General features: G+C 36.3%; 3 protein-coding genes across 3 annotated transcripts; 2 read left to right on the forward strand and 1 right to left on the reverse strand.

Moving 5' to 3' along the window:
- The first annotated feature begins 8,537 nt into the window (after positions 1-8,537).
- On the forward strand, positions 8,538-8,951 carry LOC125504708. The gene has a single exon (XM_048667088.1). It carries the CDS (start codon positions 8,538-8,540, stop codon positions 8,949-8,951), a length of 414 nt encoding a protein of 137 aa, XP_048523045.1.
- Positions 8,952-9,080: 129 nt separating this feature from the next.
- LOC125504709 lies at positions 9,081-9,389 on the forward strand. Its single transcript, XM_048667089.1, has one exon. It carries the CDS (start codon positions 9,081-9,083, stop codon positions 9,387-9,389), a length of 309 nt encoding a protein of 102 aa, XP_048523046.1.
- A 4,976-nt stretch (positions 9,390-14,365) lies between these two features.
- LOC125504707 lies at positions 14,366-15,421 on the reverse strand (the record flags this gene model as incomplete). The annotated part of the gene is given in 1 exon segment (XM_048667087.1): positions 14,366-15,421. A coding segment is annotated over 1 exon segment (348 nt), but the record flags the coding sequence as incomplete, so codon positions are not given.
- Between the last annotated feature and the right edge of the window lie 3,111 nt (positions 15,422-18,532).

An 18,532-nucleotide genomic window follows, 5' to 3' on the forward strand; every position in this document is an offset into this window, starting at 1 on the left:
TAATTTCCTCAGCTGTTTTTAGGGCGCGCAGTGATAAAGCAGTTGGATTATTTACTCAGTTACAATCATTTTGAAAACTCAATATTTCGTGATGTGGTTGTTCTAACTTTTCAGACAATTTTTCAACAGTTTTCGTGCTTCCGATAGATTTTCAAATTGGCAAAACTTGTCATTAGTTACAAATAGCATTATGGACATATAGTTAAATACATAAATGAACATAAAAATATATGGACAAATATTATCTGCTACTGCAAATAATCATCACTTTCGGATTTTAGAAGCTGGAAGAAAAATAGGTGTAAAGGTATAGAAAAATTTGTTGCAGTTTAAAAATTGTTATCCCGACAACGACGATTTCTTGCATTGATATTGTGATAAGAGTGCACACATTCGAGGAATGTACAATAAAGCAAAAAATTTTAACCTCATATAAAGGGCTTATCTGGAGAAATGCTTTATCGAAAATATGAGCTCGTTTAACCTTGCTTTAAGTAATATTTTAAAATGGTTTGTTGATTATTTGGCGGTCTGCACGAATAACTAAGTATCACAAATAAAACATTATTAAACTTGAATGCCGTATGTACCCAATTTAGCCAATTTTTCTACGTACAACCAGAAGTCATCAACTGTATAATGTTGCATTTGTGATTAATTTTAAAATTCTGTTGCTCTTCAAAACTTAAAAAGTAAATCAAAGTCGTCAGGGGTTAAATATCCAACATGATAGGGACACAAATAAACATTAATCGTGATGAAAGTTTAAATCTCCAATATACCCTGACTTGTAAAACTCACCTTTTTTGCTCTAAATCTGACGCGGAGTATTTTTCTATAGGCATAACCAAAAATAAGCCATAAAGAGCTCTTCAGTAGTTGATTCTAATAAGTCTAATAAAATAGCTCGCATTTTCTTATATAAATTGGAATATTTCTACACCGACTGTTCGGGTATTTCTCAACACAGCCAGGGACATGAATATAAGGGTAAAATATCTATCCGGCAGCTAAAAAAGGAGAGTGATTCAATCTATATCCAGGTGTTTTCAGACACAAACAGCATTGAGAGTTAAGTTGACAAACTCACCATCGAGGCTACTGGTAAACTAAGACATACCGAATTTATAAACAACCATATAAGCGAACGTGAAAAATCATCAGCAAATATACTAAACTCCGAGTTAATGAGCACAATGCTGGTAAGCCATAAGAAGCCGATATAAAAAAAGTCGTTAATATAATAAAAAGTTTGAAAAGCAACGAAGAATGTATCAAAGCTAAAGTCTCTCGACTAGGCAAACTTTCCGTAGGCCCTTGAATTATTTGCCTCATTAATTGACGGGAACCAATTACTGCGAACTAGAAACAACTTACAGACGGACGAAGGAAACATCAATGCAAAACAGAATCAAACTCCAACCAACCAAGATATTTTAACAACGTCCTGAAGATAATTCGTCTCCGATCTGGTACTCGTGTTCAATGGTGACCTAATTTGAAGAAATCAAAATTAGCTATAGAAAAACTCAATCACTCTCAAAGGATGATAACCCAGAACGAATTTCTGATCAAATCCCGGACTACACTATTTTTAGAAATAGTAGAGGATCTAAGCAGAATAGGGCTTGAATTTTTGTTAAATACGACTTGTAAATTGAGCACTACGAAATCTATCGAGTGAATCTGGCATGTTATAAAAATAAATATGATTAAAGTTTCGGTTGCATGTGTTATTGTAAAGCCAAACTACCGAAATACATATTTACAGGATATAAAGGCTGCAATGCAAGAACAGCGCCAGGCTACATACTAGAAGACCTTAATTATCCGGAAATATATTAGTCCTTATTTTGTTGATAGCTTCAGATCCAACCAAAGCGAGCAGACCGTTAAACTCAACGCAAGAAAAACAGCACATAAATGAACATCCATAGAAAAGAGTGACCGTATCAGTTGAAAAGTTTTCCAGACATTCTACCTGTTGAAGTGTGTCGCCATTCTTGGAAAGAAGTGTTGGGTTTTGTCCAAAGCATATCTTCGTCAATTTGTTGACTTCCATGAGTTCATGCTTCTCCACAGCAGTTTTTGTCTGTCTGTACCAATCTGCAGCTCTTCTTGTGCTTCGTAATTCTGAATTGAATCAAACCTGCATGGAATTCTGCAGAATACAGATGCTGATCGATGATCTTTTTTGTCCTCGGCTGATCTAAGACTCTGTTTTTTGCTCATGTCGGTTTGAGGACGGTTTTAATGTTGCGTCTTTGTGACGTAGTTTTTGAGAAACATCCATTCTCTGCGGTCTGAGTGCCTTTGCTGATTGGTATAGATGTTACAACCAAATGCTCTTTCCAATCAAATCTCAATCAAATGGTAAAGTGTCGAAAAATGAAACGTCTATAACATGATTATGGAACATACGAGAAGCTACATACTGGGGCAGAGCTACAAATTGAAATTTTCTTCAAAAAAGCAGATATTTTCGACCTAACCCATCAGTTTTTTCTACGAGTAACAGAGGAGGCCATTCATATCTTCAAACACCCAGAAAAAAATTCGAACGGTTGGCTGTGGCTGGTACTGAAAGCCTTTAGGTATAGTATGAGTGACCATGTCGTTATAACATCTAAAGGATGCAAAGGCCACTCAAAAAACCCTGCAAGGTACCAAAGTGGAATTTTTTAAATGCAAATTTCGAATCTGTTAACACTTATCTTAAGTCCTCTCATTGCTACCATAGGTAATCAAGTGCTAAAAAAATAAAAATCAATCCTCAAAAAACATTGTTAAATAGGTGCAGGAAATAGAAATTTATATCACAAATACTAAAATAGCACAAGAGATTTAATTGTTTCATGGTAACCAAAAAATATAATTGCATTTATGTTATCAAAATTGTGCGTCGTAATTCCTCACACGGAACACTACGAAGATGGCATCCTTGCAAACCGAAGACTGGTTTACCTATTCTTACATTAAACAAAACTTTAATCCGAACACAGAAATTAAAACCTGATTGATCAAATAAACTTAAAATAAATCATATTTTTTAAAGATAGTTGTACAACAGACGAAATTAGCAAATTACTGTATACTGTATACACTCATAATTTGTAAGCAGGTGAGCAATGGAGATATCCCTTGTAAACGATTTCCTCGAGGTTGTATGCTTTGGTGGATATTAAATTAGTTCCTCTACCTTCTTTAAGAAGTTTAGATGAATTGATCTTTATAGAGTCGCGTTATAAAGAACACATTTTTTTTTCAATTTCAACCATTCCGCTTCGTCTTCCACTAAGAATTGCAACAAAACCAACAAGAAACCCAGATTTGTCTGAGTCTTCAACTGAAAGAGATTTGTGATCATAATACCATTTACTTAAAATAACGTAAATACGAATTTTTAAATGTTAATGTATTTTTATCAATCTTGCCATAAACCTCCGCGAATGCTCATGTACACTGAACGTGAGAATTCGCGGGAGTCTATGCCATTTGCCCCAGAAAAGTTCGTAGTTCTGAGCCAGAAAATTTCCTTCTGGGGGCGCTCTAAACCAAGAAAGCAATGCTACTTTGAAACCACTTTGAAACACTAGTATTTTCGGCAAAAGAAACGGAAAATGTTTTTCTTTAACTCTGTGTGCCTACCTTGTAAGCACGGCGTTTGTATATAAACCAGTAACTTATATTTTGAGCATTAGAGGTGCGAATAGGCGAGCAATAATATTCTGATTGATTAGAAGACTTACCTTACAGTTTAAGGTTTAAACGAAGGCTAAGCTAAGATTTAATTTTTCTTCATCAGTGTGTGAGAAGAGTTAAAGTTTCAGGCTGTTCGTTTAGCAGAAAGTACCTAGTTGAAGGCATTGACAAGTTATAAATTAAGTTCGTTGGTTTTTTAGTTTGAATGTTGTTTCCAGTTCAACTAAGCTATCGAGGAGGGTTTCAAAGTCAAAGAACTCTGAAAAAAGTTTAGAAACTCGCTGCTGCAGTTTTCATCGTATATATTTACATGCTAAAGCCATGTTTGATTGCTGTATTGTTGGAAACTGGACAAACTGGAAATTATTGATAGAAAAAACACTATAACAATATAAAATTGAATTTGAAGTTTCACACTTATATATAAATTTATATGCACAAACGGCCTATAGCCCCGGGTCTCACGATGTCGGGTGCCTCGGTAATATAGATTTTATATTGCGCATTTTTTTTTAGAAAAGGGCCTTTGCAAGGCTCGTAGCCCCGAGCCCCCGTCAAAGGTATTGCGACTTTGTTTTTACAAAACGGACCCTCCAGAGATCGTTGCCCCGGGCCCTACCACAGGTTAATCCGGCCCTGCTTATATGCAGGTTTGAAATATTCTCCAACCAGAAACATTTGTGTCAAGTGAGTACTATAAGAAATTCGCTACGCCAGTCCCAAGCCTGGAGTCTTTCCACTTGACAGAAAGGAGGGAAGGAGGAATGCAACACCCTGTTAAAAAACCAGTGTTCATCTGGCTCGAATGATATCACCTTGTGAGGGTCCTTGCTTAGGATATAGGTGAAAAGCCGTGGGTCAATGGTCCTGAGAGTAGGAAAATAGATGCGACTTCAATCTAGTTGAGAGAGCAGAAGAGCCTACGGTGAAGGGAAAACTGGTCTTAACAGTCCGGAAAGTCTGCCAGTTTATGGGAAGGAAACCCAGAGAAAAAACTACTTGGTCCTCCAGGTTAGGGTTGAGACAATGGACCTGCAAACCATCACGTATGAAAAAATCATAAACCACGCAAAATTTCTCAACAAAGCCTTGGAAACGGGCGGGAAATCTGGAGAACGACATTTGGCAAAGAAAATGATTCTGAGAATTGGAACGTGCAATATTCAGGGATTTCAACAAAAAAATGCGGTATATAAGTTTTCAGATAAATCAACAAACTTAGATGGACGTAGTAGCGTTGACCGAGTCCAAGAAGAAGGGCCAAGACACAAAAGAGAAACATGGGTATATCCGTATACACTCGGGTGTTCCAAAAGAAGAGAGAGGTCACAGCGGAGTGTCGGATGGCATGCAGGCGACGGAGTAGTTGGACCATAAGGCGAAAATACGATAAATAATAATGGAGAACGGATTCTTGAATTGTGCCAGCAAAATGCGCTGAGTGGATGGTGGAAATCCATAAAATCCATAATTGACTACATCATTGTGAAGCAACAAAGAAAGCAAAGAAAATTAAAGGTCAGTGATGTACGCGCCATGAGAGGACTAGAATGTGGCACAGACCACTCTCTCTTACGGTGAAAAATATCTTTTCCTTTTAAAAAGCATGGTCAGCAAACAAATACTCAACAGCAAAGAGATTAAAGTAAACATAAAACAGTAAGATACAACATTAAAGCACTGGAAGATGACTCCACTAAATTCTTATACCAAATCGGCCTAACAAGTAAAGTTACAAATATTCTAAATGGATCACCGGATACCATGTTCGAAGGTTTGAAAAGCTGCATCCACCAAGCAGCTAAAGACGCACTAGGAGAATTGGATGAGTGTGAGAATTCTGCGTGAACCCTGGTGGAATACAAAGCAAGAATCTCTGGTAGAAGAGAAAAAAGGTATAGAATGTCGCTAACAACAAAAAGCCCCCAAATAAACTAATTTACCGATCTAAGAACAAGAAAACGCAAAGAGAAGTTATCAAAGCAAAAAACATGCAGATAGATGCATAGGAAATACCAGACCAAAAAAAAAATAGAAAATGATAAAAGGAATGTGGACCAATAACAAAGATGTCAGGAATAAATCTCATTAACATGCGAGAATGGGTAAACGTCTACAAACGACTATTAACTGAGGACCGAGTAAAGTTCATCCAACTTTTGCTATCGCTGGAAGGTGGCGCATTTGTTTTTATGTCTGTCAGCCATTATTAACAGAAAACAAAACAGTCCACGCCAGTAAACAATTGATCGAGTTTTATTGCAACCATCCGTAGTAAATAATTAATAAAAGTACCATCAAAAGCAACGCCACGAGTCAGGCAGTTAACAATTTACAAACAGAAGGTCAGCACATGAATAAAAACATCATACCCATAACACTAGGAGAAATAAGATCAACATTAACTCAGGATGAATATCAAAAACTCCCCCGGCCCCGGTAATATCAACATTGAATTACTGCAGGCAGCGCCAAATGTAATTTTGAACATCTTAGCAGTCATCTTCAACCAATGTATAGAAGGTAACGAACCCCTAATGAATGCAAAAAAGCGGCGATTACATCGATCTTCAGAAAATTAGATAGGCGAGATTGCACGAATTAGCGGGGGATAAGTGTTATGTGTTCCATGGCAGGCTTTTATGATAGGGTGTTAAAATGCAGGATTGAGCAACAATTTGCAGAATCTGAGGAACAGAATGCATTCAAGGCAGGATGACCTCGTATGGATGGTGTTTTCACAGTAAATTTTTTTTAATGGAAAAACGTGTCGAAAGAGGAAGGGCTGTTGATTTGATATTCGTTGACCTACAGAGGGCATACGATACAGTGCCGGTAAACAAGCTATGGCTTTGCACGAGAACAGTGGTTATCGATATAGGCTTCCTATGTTGGCGCCGTTAATACATTATAATCGAACAATTCAAGTTCAGTAAAGATAGGAAAGCGACTGTCCCAGGAATTTCAAGTGACGAAAGGCCTAAGACAAGGCTGCTCTTTGGCTCACTTATTGCTTAAAATATCATCATAACAGCATCCCCCTAAGGAAGCATCCCCTAGATCTTGGAAGCGAAAATGTTGCAAGATGGACCTGTGAATCAATGGCGATACTTTATATACCATACTATTCGCGGATGATCAAGTTATTGTAGCGAAGATGAGGACGATGCCAGCTACATGTTTCGCAAACTTCAAGATAGCTATGAAGACTGCGGCCGCACCGTAAACATAAAAAAAGAGCGAATATATAGTAGTAGGAGCAGAAGGACAATATTTGGAAGTCGGGCACGATAAGAGCAACAGTTGTTCTTCATTTAAGTACCTTGGAGTTACACTATCTTCCAACGGGGAAGGTGCCGGCGACATCAGTAACAAGAAGTAAGAAGGAAAGAGAGCTATTCGACAACTAAACTCGTTTCTTTGGAGCTCAGAAATAACAAAAAAGACGAAAATTACTATCTACAAAACGATCGTAAAAAGTATAGCACCTACGTAGCGGAGACTTGGGAAATCAGTAACGGAGATAAGTCTAGGTTGATGGCCCCTGAAATGTATTTTTTAGAATAAGCTGTCATATTTCCAGACTAGATCGCGTAATAAATAGATACCAAAATATTAATTTAGTACGGAAACTTCTAAAGAATGGATGGAAATAGATCGCCTAAGATAATACCGAAATTGATTCCTCCCGAGCGAGGACAGCGCGAAAGACCACCTAGAAGTTGGAGGAAAGATTTGGAAGAATCAATGGAGGCAAGAGTTCTACAAGATGGAGATTGGGCAGACCGAACAAAATGAAAGTTCAGAAGCGAGAAACGGCTCAAACACACTTGGAAAGGAAAAAGCATATGGATAAAATTATTCGGTCAACCGCGACCCAACTGTAAGAGAAAATAGAGGATTACAACGCACAAATCAACAAAAAATTGGAACCTACAGAAGCTCTGAGAAATATGACACTCAAAGAGATTATGGGCAGTGTTCAAGGTAGCTATAAAAAAAGCATGCTCCATGAAAACAAGAGCTGATACGAACTCAGCTAGAACACCAATAAACTACTGGCAGAACGCAGAACAACGGAAAGAGATTCAGCAAAATATCAAACGCGATATCTTATAGAGAAGTGAAAAATGCAATTGAAAGGACCTGAKATTTTATAACACACAAACAATAAACGAAGCTATCGAGRGGCTCRAAAAGMWCAAAAGAAWAGTCTCTCAAATACAAAATTAAGARCGAAYAAGGAGAAGTTGTTRCAGAGAGGCAGCAAATAACATCCACTATCCAGCATTTTTACAAGGAACTTTMCAGCCAATCAGTACCTAAACCAAACCGAGCGAAAATTGAAGTCATCCRAAATGAGGACTCTCAGARGATATCCYAGAAATTGACACTGCAGAGTTAAGGATAGYATTAAAGCAGATAAAGAACCRGAAGGCCCCAGGAGAAGATCTCCGTACGGAATAAAAGTTAAAAAAAACGGATGTAAAACTCTTGAAAAAGCACTRACTGTCCTTTTTAACAGATTYCCAGAGAAAGGAAAAATTCCCGATACATGGAGAAATGCCGAGGTTATAATCCTCTCTAAAAAGGGGGACCGAACTAACAGAGAACTACAGACCGGTTATCCTCCTATTCGTTTTGTGGAGGGTTCCCAGCAAAATAATTACCAACTGCCTCAATAATGAGTTTGATTTTTACCAGCAGGCTGGATTCCGGAGCAGTTATAGTACCTTGAGCACATCGAAATAGTGCGCACTCTTATAGAGAAGTGTACAAAATACAATGTCCCGTTACACCTCGCATTCGTTGACTACCAGAAARCATTCGACCAYATGAGCAACGCGAGCATCGACGATCAAGAATATARGAGYCTCATTGAAGATATCTACAAAGATGTTACGGTCCATGTYAAAATAGATGGAAACTCAACAACGGATGAGATCCYAATACAGAGAGAAGCTGGACAGGGTGACTCGATTTCTCCGAAATTATTCACCCTGGCGGTGGAAGATGTCTTTAGGAAATTGTCATGGCAACAGAAGAGAGTCAACATGCACCGAATATACCTAAATAATCTCCGATCTGCCGAGGACATTCTACTCATCAACACTAATGCAGGGGAGCTTAGCAATATGTTACACGACCTGAGGGAAGCATCGCAAATGGTGATTGAAAAAACCAAAATTACGAGCCCAGACAATATTTGTGTCACTATAGATAACCACGCACTTCAAGCTGTAGAATAATATTTATATCTTGGGCACAGCATAATGCAGCAGAACAGCAGGAACAATCAGTCAGCCGAAATAAAGAAGAAAATTAGGTTGGCTTGGATTAGCTTGGGTTAGGTGTATGATGTTTGTGTACTATCGGTCATGTTGTACGGATTGACAGTTACCCAAGCTAAGAAAAGCGGACAACGACTGCGAATCTGCCAACCTGCGATGGAACAAGCAATGCTCGGAATTAGCTTGAGAGATGGGCAAACGAATGAAAATATCAGGGCGAAAACCAAAGTCAATGACTCGGTGGAACAAACTGCAAGTGTTGGCAGACCCCTGTTAAGAAGGCGAGATGAAATACAGAGACCAGCTGGCAAGAAATGGATTCTCACAGCGCAGTGTAGATGGACATGGGAACAAATGAAAGAGGCTTATGTCCAGGAGTGGACTGAAACGAGCTGAAGAAGAAGATAAGGAAGTACTGGTACTACAACCGAACGATGACTATTGCCGAACGAAACTGTGCGTTTTTTAACACGCTGTTTCTAAATAAACGCAATGTTTTAAAAATCAATATTAAAAACATTCCTCAAATTACTTTTTCGTACGGACATTTGCATTGAGTCGCTATAGCCGCCTGAATTCGATTTATCTTCGTTGTGTTTCAGCAAAAATGCAATGTCTAATTTCCCTTAATTCAGGCTAATAATTAATTTCAACAGTTTCCAAACGCATGTATTTGTCAGATTGTTGAGGAATTTTTAGTTTCAGCTATGTTATCAGGCAATTATATACGTCCAGTGCTCCCTTCCAATCTCAATTTTCTTTCAGTATGTTTATTTTGAACAAGATATAATAAAAACGATAGCAATTTTTGCGAAACTGACTTATTCTAGCCATGTCGATGTACGATCTTTTTTCAGTTAGTGTACTAACATCAACCACCATAAGGCAACATATAACATCGATTCTGTGTTGAAACTTGAATATCTTCACTTAAGTAGCTATTTATCTGGTGCACACAACTTAGCAAGTTCTGTGAGATCGAACATTATGGCTCGTTAATTCGCAACCTTTGGACACACGAGAAACTACATGTAAAACTTTCAGACAATGTAGGTTAGAAAGTAATTTTACAGTTTTATATGAGCATTCCATTTCGTACAAACACAAGTCAAAATACAAATATCCATTATTATTTAATATACAGGATGGCAAATTTATGTAATGGGTGTACGCATTGATGAATTTATTTATTTCATTCTTCCCAAGTATTTATCTCATTGTTCTGTGAATTCAGTTGAAAATCTAAAGGTTGAAACGTTGGTTTTGCTTTTCAACTAATTACAATAACCAATTTATTAATTTATGTGTCCTTTTCTTTTATTTGACATTTAGGTTTGTTGACTATGTTTGTTGATTTACGCATAAAGTGGCAGCTGTCTAGTTGCATACTTAATGTTCAAGATAAATACGTTTTACATGTTTTAGTGAAAATTATTATTTTCATCACTAATTATAATTTGATAGCAAATTAATATTAATTTTCAGTTTACACGATATGAAACATAAATGCGAACCACCCTGTATAATAAATAGAACAACCGTTTTCTACAGATCAGCAGTTTATTGTATAGATAGAACATTTGACTCTCAACATACGAAAATTCAATATGGCAGAAATATAATTATAATAAATACGTAAAGAGGTTTCACTGTTATTAACCCGAAATAGGTAACTTGCACGGTAAATTGAGCTAGTTTTTCAACATCAAAAATATTCATATATTTGTGCTATACAAAAACCTTGGTGCAAAAATAACTTCTTAATAATCCCAAGCAATCCATCGCGCAACGTTGTTCAAACTTATGTTTGAGTATCTGACTGTAATTCTGACTTTTGAGCAGTTAACAGAAAAAATGTCAATAAACTTCCCAGATGTCTGCCTATTCAATCATGAATATTATTTATCTTGATCCCTTGGTGAAAAGTACAAAGTTTTGCCACTGTTTTCGATGAGGAAAAAATCACTTTACTCATGACAATGGCATTATTCAATTAAATTTTCTTCATCCCGTGTGAAAAGTAATAACTTTCGCCAAGCACGCTGACAGCTTGACTGTTTGTCACTGACTGTCGGCTGACTGTTTTGACAACATTTTCAAAGCCATCTTTTCAAAATCGTATACTTTTCCGCTAGTATCCGGCTAGTCTCTACCGAGGATCAATGAAAATGATACGCAAGACAAAAATCGAAGGTCCGCCATCCGCCGTCAACTTCAAGCAGTGGTATAACGTCGACTTTCGTCTCTTGTACCGTAATATACTATTACCCAAAGTATTTTTTTTGCGTTGATTGAAGGAATTAGCAGAAATTTACGTATTTTGTAATATAAAGGAAATATTCATCCATTTCAATCACATCAGTTATTCTGAGGGTAAAAAGTAAAAAATAAGAAAGCAAATTTAGGTCAAAAAGAGAAGTGTGTTTGTAGTGTTTACAACCGTTCCCACCTCGGTCGTGCGTTTAAAGCGTTTAAAGCTGGAACATTTTTGCTTTTGTGTAAGTAATCATCCTCATCATTAACTTGATCAAATTCACAGCCACCGTCGTTAAAGCATCTCATATAATAAATATTCAATTTAATCGAAATGAGAGTGTTTTGTTATATGCCTTCAATTCCTTACTCATGTAATAAAAATTATTAACAATTTTAAATTTCTTCCCCAATACTTTTACTTTTTTATTTCGATCTATTGTTTCCGTTTCAGATAAATTTAAAGTCGGACTGTCATAAATTTGCACGAAAAAACTTCCGTTCTCTTGTGCTCCGTTCGTTTGCGAATATTCCGAATATATTAGAAAGGCTTTTGTTATAAACTAATGAGTTTATGTTTTAAGTTAACGAATGAAATAAATCAATCAACGCAAAGAAACACTGTCTGATACCTAAAGACACGTTTAAACTCTGTGCAATAGATTGCTTTAGTATTTTATACATATGTTAAGATAGTTTTAGGCTACGTTACATGGAGAACCTACGGGACTAGTAGACTCGGTATTATTGCCAACAGTAATCGAAATATTTACATAAGTGAATTATATACATTCATAAAAAGATTGCAAATAGGAATTCTGCTTTTTAATTGTTTCGAAATTTTAACACATAAATTGCATCTAAATTGCAGTATCTTAAAATGATGTAGGAAGTACGCAACATTTTTAACATTTCTGTGTCTTTGTCCGGCCCAATCGCGTTAGACTAGTTAGTTTTAGATAAAATCATGGAAATTAATAAAAATGAGTATTAATGGGTTAATAAAGTTATTTCATAGAAGTAATAAAAATGGTGCGTAACTATACTTAAGTTTATTCTAAACATATTTATTCTACATTGCACAAACCGATATATAAAAATCGAGTCAACATTGTGATATCCAGTTGCTATTTTATCTAAATGTTTCAGTAAACCAAACACGAATGATGGTAAAATTATTTTTATTGAATGGAAGTATCAGCCAACTTCGATAATAGTCCATACTTTCGCTAAGAGGAATATTCTTTGATATAATAGAGGAAAACTTTTGGTATTATTCAGGGTGATTAAAAAGTGGCGCCCTTCATCTGGAGGTGCTACCTGGGGGTGTTTTGAGAGTACAGGAAAAATAGTAAAACAATTTGCTGTATTAAAAACTGAGATATTTGCAATAAACTAGAGCAGAAGGATAACAACAACAGACAAATAAAATAAAATTAAGTTCTTAAATCACAAGAGGTGTACGAAGTTTTGCCCGTTTAAAGGTACGGTTTGAATGGTGTTAGTGCAACTGCGACTCGCGACTCGCGGCTGCTCGCATATGACTCCTTTAAGGCTGATTCATACTATTAGACACCTAACGAGCCGGCAGCGACACGATGAAACATTCTTATAAGATTAATAAATGGTGATGTTCACATTAAGCTGCAACGGCACGGTAACGACACCTACAGACAACGACGAAGCCGACCGACACTCACGACCTCTGTTGTTGTCGGCCCGTTAGGTGTCTGATGGTGTGAATCAGGTGGAATCACAGACGACAATTAACCGACATCGACATGACGGTGGTTTGTTGCGTTGTTTGTGATTATTTATTTGGCTATAACAAAACTTGAAGCTATATTTTAAACTAAATAGAATTACAATTATGTAATCATTCCAGGTTCATGAGACTTGGGATTTTCTTGATTTTTATACMTTTGGCAGTAGGTTTTTATGAAAAAYATATGAATAAAACAATTCTAATAATACAATATACAAAAGRAACGACTACTTACTAGTTTTTYRTTTATTTRMMGGTCTACATTTTGTTTAGGGTGCTGATTCTARSCATGATCTGGCCTARCGCACGGTACGTGTCGTTACCGTGYCGTTGCCGGTTARTAAGAAMACTACTATTTACTCATCTAATAAAAATGTTTTGTCGTGTCGTTGCCGTGTCTTTGCCGGTCGTTGGGWGGAAATATTCCTTTAATGTACTTTGCACATAAACGGTTTCTGTCGTACTTTGCGACTAGAGACACAACGGCTCGAGTTGCAGCTAATGCGATTCAACTGGTGCAAATGGTTCAAGTCGCAACTAAGATTTTGGGGAGATGGCTGGTTTTTTAGCGCATGAGGATCACATTTTTAATGGAAAGTCCAAAAATGCCCATTGATTTATGATTATAAAAATTAAAATTATWAAATTTTTATCGTAAAAGAAAATGGATGCAGGAAAATAAGTCCCATAAGCGGATTAAGATATTTGGATTTTTTTAAGGAATTGTACTTCTTTTAGTAAAATAACGCTTAMAAKTTTGAGGTCGTSCATCATTTCGACAGTTTTCTCTCAAATTTATTTACCTCACGAATTGATCTCTTGAACTGATCTGTTGCGACTATAAACGCATCACCCAAAACACGTTGCGACTGCGGCCAAACGCAACACCGAGTCGCATTCGCCGATCGCACAGCTGAAATCGCACCTTAACTCCAAACGTCTTTGGTCCCAATCAGTTGATTGTGCACTCTTGGCAGCAGTATGGGATCACATTTTGAGCAGATTCCCGTTTTTGGTTAATTAACTCGTGCTTAATTTGTACCGGTATTCGGTAGAACAGAGATTTATCTTCAATACCTGTTCCTCTAGGTCTGCAACCCGAGCATCTCAAGATCGTCCACTATCTGTGTCAATTTATGAAGCCAATCGTCCAGTGTYTCYAKTTTTTTGCTGGTGYAAGTTCTTACAGCKTCTCCTATCTTACTTKATTGACGAMAGGTAGAAGWGTACTTTTTGAATATAAAARMAWTTWTRATTTGATGCAAAAGGTCGTAATTTTTATTTTTGARTGCMTAAGTATTCCAATAGGCCACCAATTGCCAAACCAGGATGAAAAAATTAAAAAATAATACTTAATATCAWAGTTGAATCTTCTAAAAAGTTTCGAAAAAATGTTTTCCAATATTCTTCTCGTAYTCTCTTAGTGAGCCCTATAGCGCTTTAAAAKGAATTACGCCAATTGTGAATCACCCTGTATAAGCGTGCYATAATTTKTTGAAAGGTCAATCATCTTTCAGGTGGACTTCTTCTTCTACTGCCACATTGGGTGCCAAAAAACCACCCAATCATGAATAATGTTGAAAAGGATGCAAAAGCACATTGCATTTTGTTGATAGCAGCTTATTAGTGGGACAAACGGCAACATATGGAATATTGCAAAATACTTAAAGCTTGTTGAAAATCTTAGTGTTGAGCTTTAATAAAAGTTCCAATGCTGACTAACCCAAACTAAATGTTTCGGTTTGATTCAAAGCATTCTCACTGGAAAAATAGCTTTCTCGGTTCAGGAGATATGTTTTTTTTACTTGATTTGAAAAGTCCCATTCCACAGGAACACCTGTTAAATAATCAAGATTAACACATGATAAAACAGGAATATGCTGATATTTCCATCCATTAAAGATTTAATTACAAACCAAATAGTCAGTCTTCTTAGTAACTAAACAAAAACTGTTACCACATTTATCACATATAAAACTTTGGTCTAACGTGTTCTATTAGGATACGGTGATATGGTGTATAAACACTTCTCTAATCAATAAAGTCTTATTGCTAGACCTTCTTATTGCAAGAGGGCATAATAATTGAACGCAGCGACAATAGTTATCAAACCAGACGACAACTGAAGAGTTCCTGATCGGGAAAAGGTATATTTCTCATTGTTGATAACATGATTGTGATCGATTAGAGTGAAGGTACGGGAAGCGATTAGTGGTGGCGCGACTTCCCTATCCAGACCATCTGTTGTGGAAACGCACGTTAAATTGCTGAGAGAATTAATGCTGGCTGAATTGTGCCTTCGGTCTAGATGCATTCGTAACTGAATTTTCGTTCTTCGTAGTTCAATGCCAGCTGCGAGATCGCGGTGAACCTCTTCCGGACTTATGTCGCGAACTAATGGATTAAGAACCTGGAACATACCGTGAGTTACTTTAAATATTCAGACCAATTCCATTTATAAACAGACAAGTTATTTAAAATATTTATATATTTGCGCTATAATTTTTCGCTTTTGCGCCGCTAACTTTACTTGGTTCAACCTTTAACTGCTCGCTGCACTTAAAGAAGTAGTTCTACGGTAAAAACGAGTGTAACCCTGTATCCTATAGCACTGTCCGAAGCTCAATAATAACGATCTACATAGATCAAATACCGTTAAATCTCGATCTGAAAAATATTTTTTTGGAATTACTCCTTTGTTGGTTATTGCCTTGAGTTAAAGTTTAATGCAGTTAGTACCTATGAGCTTTCGTATTATCGCGCAAAAGTTGACAATTATACCTTTATGCTATGCGGTTGAACTCCCCTTGTCATCTACATGAAAATCTAATTTTTTTCGTTTTCCGTTTTCTGTTGTGAATTATTTTATGAAAGAAAATAGTACTCCACATTTCGTAAAAACAGTTTGCATGTTACATCTCTCAAAACCGAGCTGTTTTCGAGCAAAGCTACTTTTAAAATTGTTCTGCAGAGTGTAGTTAAATAATTTCCAACGTTTTAAGAGAACGTTCCATCGGTACAGCTGCACTTAGAATTAACCATTCTTTGTTAAATACCTATTCGATTAAGTAATAGGTATTATTAGATTTTGTAGTGCTGCTTCAAAATGTTTATAGCAAATTTTCAAAGTGCTGTCTATCCTCCTATATGCACAAATTAAGTCTTGTCAAAAAATTGGGGAAACCCTTGAATGTAATATATATTTCTCTATATAATTTTTAAAAACTTTAAAACAATAATTTTTTGATTTAGAAATGTGTTTCGGGCTTTGAAGCCGTAGTCCATGAGAATTTCTTCCTGACGTTTCGTCCACAACTGCGATGGACATTATCAAAGGCGATGAGGCAGTGAGCGAAAAAATAAATACGACAGGGGATCCAGTAGTTGAACCAGTCTTAGTCGGAAAGCACTGGAGATCACTTTGCCAACTTCAAAGCCCGAAAAACATTCCTAAATGTCGAGATTTGACCGGCTGTAAAAGCCTTCACAATCTAATAATTTTCTGATATGATGAGTCTTTAATTCGAAAGGATTGCGTAATGATGTGCGGTATACTAGCGGTCGAGCCCACTATACCAATATACCCTCGTCCTATCCATCTTTCAAGACGTGCTTCATTCAGCAATCTCCTAACAGCTACTATGCAATGTGGAAAAACTCCATCTGGTAATAATTACATTGAGCTTCTAACTTGAAGAGGCACAATTTCCAAAAAAACCTGCAATTGATTTTTTTTGTGAATCTATAAGGCCCAATTAAGTAATTTACTGCCATGTCAGTCCAGATATTAACAGAAAACGTGTTCTAAAGTCATAAGAGGGGTGTAGGGGTGACATTGTAGAAGTAGTACCTTTGTCGCGAAACGGCCACACGCGGACATAGCTAGGATGGTTTCAACACACTGGTCTACAGGGTCCCCAACTCATTTTCTGGTTTCAAGCGCCACACTCTGCTAAACTGCGTTGTTGCGCAGGCCACACCAACTCAGAGACTAGTTTATATTAAACAGTATTATAAAGTACAGCTTTCGGGATCGCTAATTTCAGGCTGAACCCAGCCAATGAGAGCTAAAACTCGAAACTAGTCCTGGCGGTGCTTGAGGTTAGCGCACCTCAAAATCTGCACATGCCTATTTCAACAGCCCATGACCACTCTGCTGATGCCGAAAGCTTTCTTCGCTTTCATCGCCATGATTGAGATCAAAGATTCCAGTACACATATGCCCGTATGACAAGGAATCTTTTTCACATTAAGATTTAATCTTGTTTAAGATTGCCTTCAGTGATCTAAATTGTCCAAATCTAGTGCGGATGGCACTAGACAGTTGCCGATTTGGAATTATTATTTTTGGATGTGTTTTAATATACATAAGTTCTTCCGCAGAAGCATTTCTACCTTATTTGTGTTTTGACGTTGGATTTTCTCTATATGTTTTTAGAAAAAAAGCACGTATTTTTTTATGCGTTAAGCAAATTTTAGCGCTTTTTTTGGCTAATTTTGGCGGTTTGGTAAATATGAATTTTTAAACACCATGTGTAATAAAAAAGTATGTGGCCATACGTCGTTAGTTATTAATATTCTGTATTTAGTGATAGTAATACTAAAATTGGTAAATAAGTAATGCAGTTTTGGTACAGAATTTGCTCAATTCAGTATAATACTTCCCTTATAAGACCCTTGATAATTTTGGAAAATTGAAAACTAAATTATTAAAATTTTAAATGTTTATATAACTTATAATATAACTTATAACTTATCTGACCGTCCACGGATTGAAGTGCAAATTGTTTCTGGTGAAAGTTGGCAGCTTTACTTTAACATTAGCTGAGTCTTAGTTTTCTACCATTAGCGGTTTGGATGATACCAAGTTCTAAACATATTGTTTGTAAGAAAAGAAAATGTGTGTCATACGCAGCTAAATAATGAAAATTGCAAATTTTAAAGTTGCTCTCTTTCCTTAATGGTCCTGTCGCGTTTGGACTGGAATTTTTTCCAACAATTGAGTTCTCCTATTTTGATATTAATTTATATTTGATAGAACTGCTCAGAATATTTAGTACAATAATTTATTATACTCTTATTGAAGTGAAAAATTTATTTCTTCTTTTACAATCAAGTCAACTTGTTTATCTTGTCAGTCACAATAAAAATCGATCATTTCAGAAAGGCACGTAAATCTTTTTACGTAAATTTTACTGTTTGCTTGTTTGTACACAAAAATTGTAGGTTTTTAAATAGCTGACAACGATCAGCTCAACATCTTTGCATTAATAATAAATACGTTTTGTAATACGTGTCCTACTAAAGTTTAAAACAATCGGAAAATCAACGGAAGGCAATTCCAAACAAAAATTGTAAAACTAACTTTATCGACCTGTCATAATTGAGTTTTTGAAAAAGTTTGAAAATGAAAAGAAAAAATAAGTAGACACGCATAGTTTCTGTTTTGAAACTTCGTTGTTAAGTGTTGGTGGCATAAGTTTTGAACACCCTGCATAAATATCGGACATTTATGGTGACT

The sequence above is a fragment of the Dendroctonus ponderosae genome, unplaced genomic scaffold (genome assembly GCF_020466585.1).
Source record: "Dendroctonus ponderosae isolate FM_Combo_2020 unplaced genomic scaffold, Dpon_F_20191213v2 Dpon_F_20191213_54, whole genome shotgun sequence".
NCBI lineage: Eukaryota > Metazoa > Arthropoda > Insecta > Coleoptera > Curculionidae > Dendroctonus > Dendroctonus ponderosae.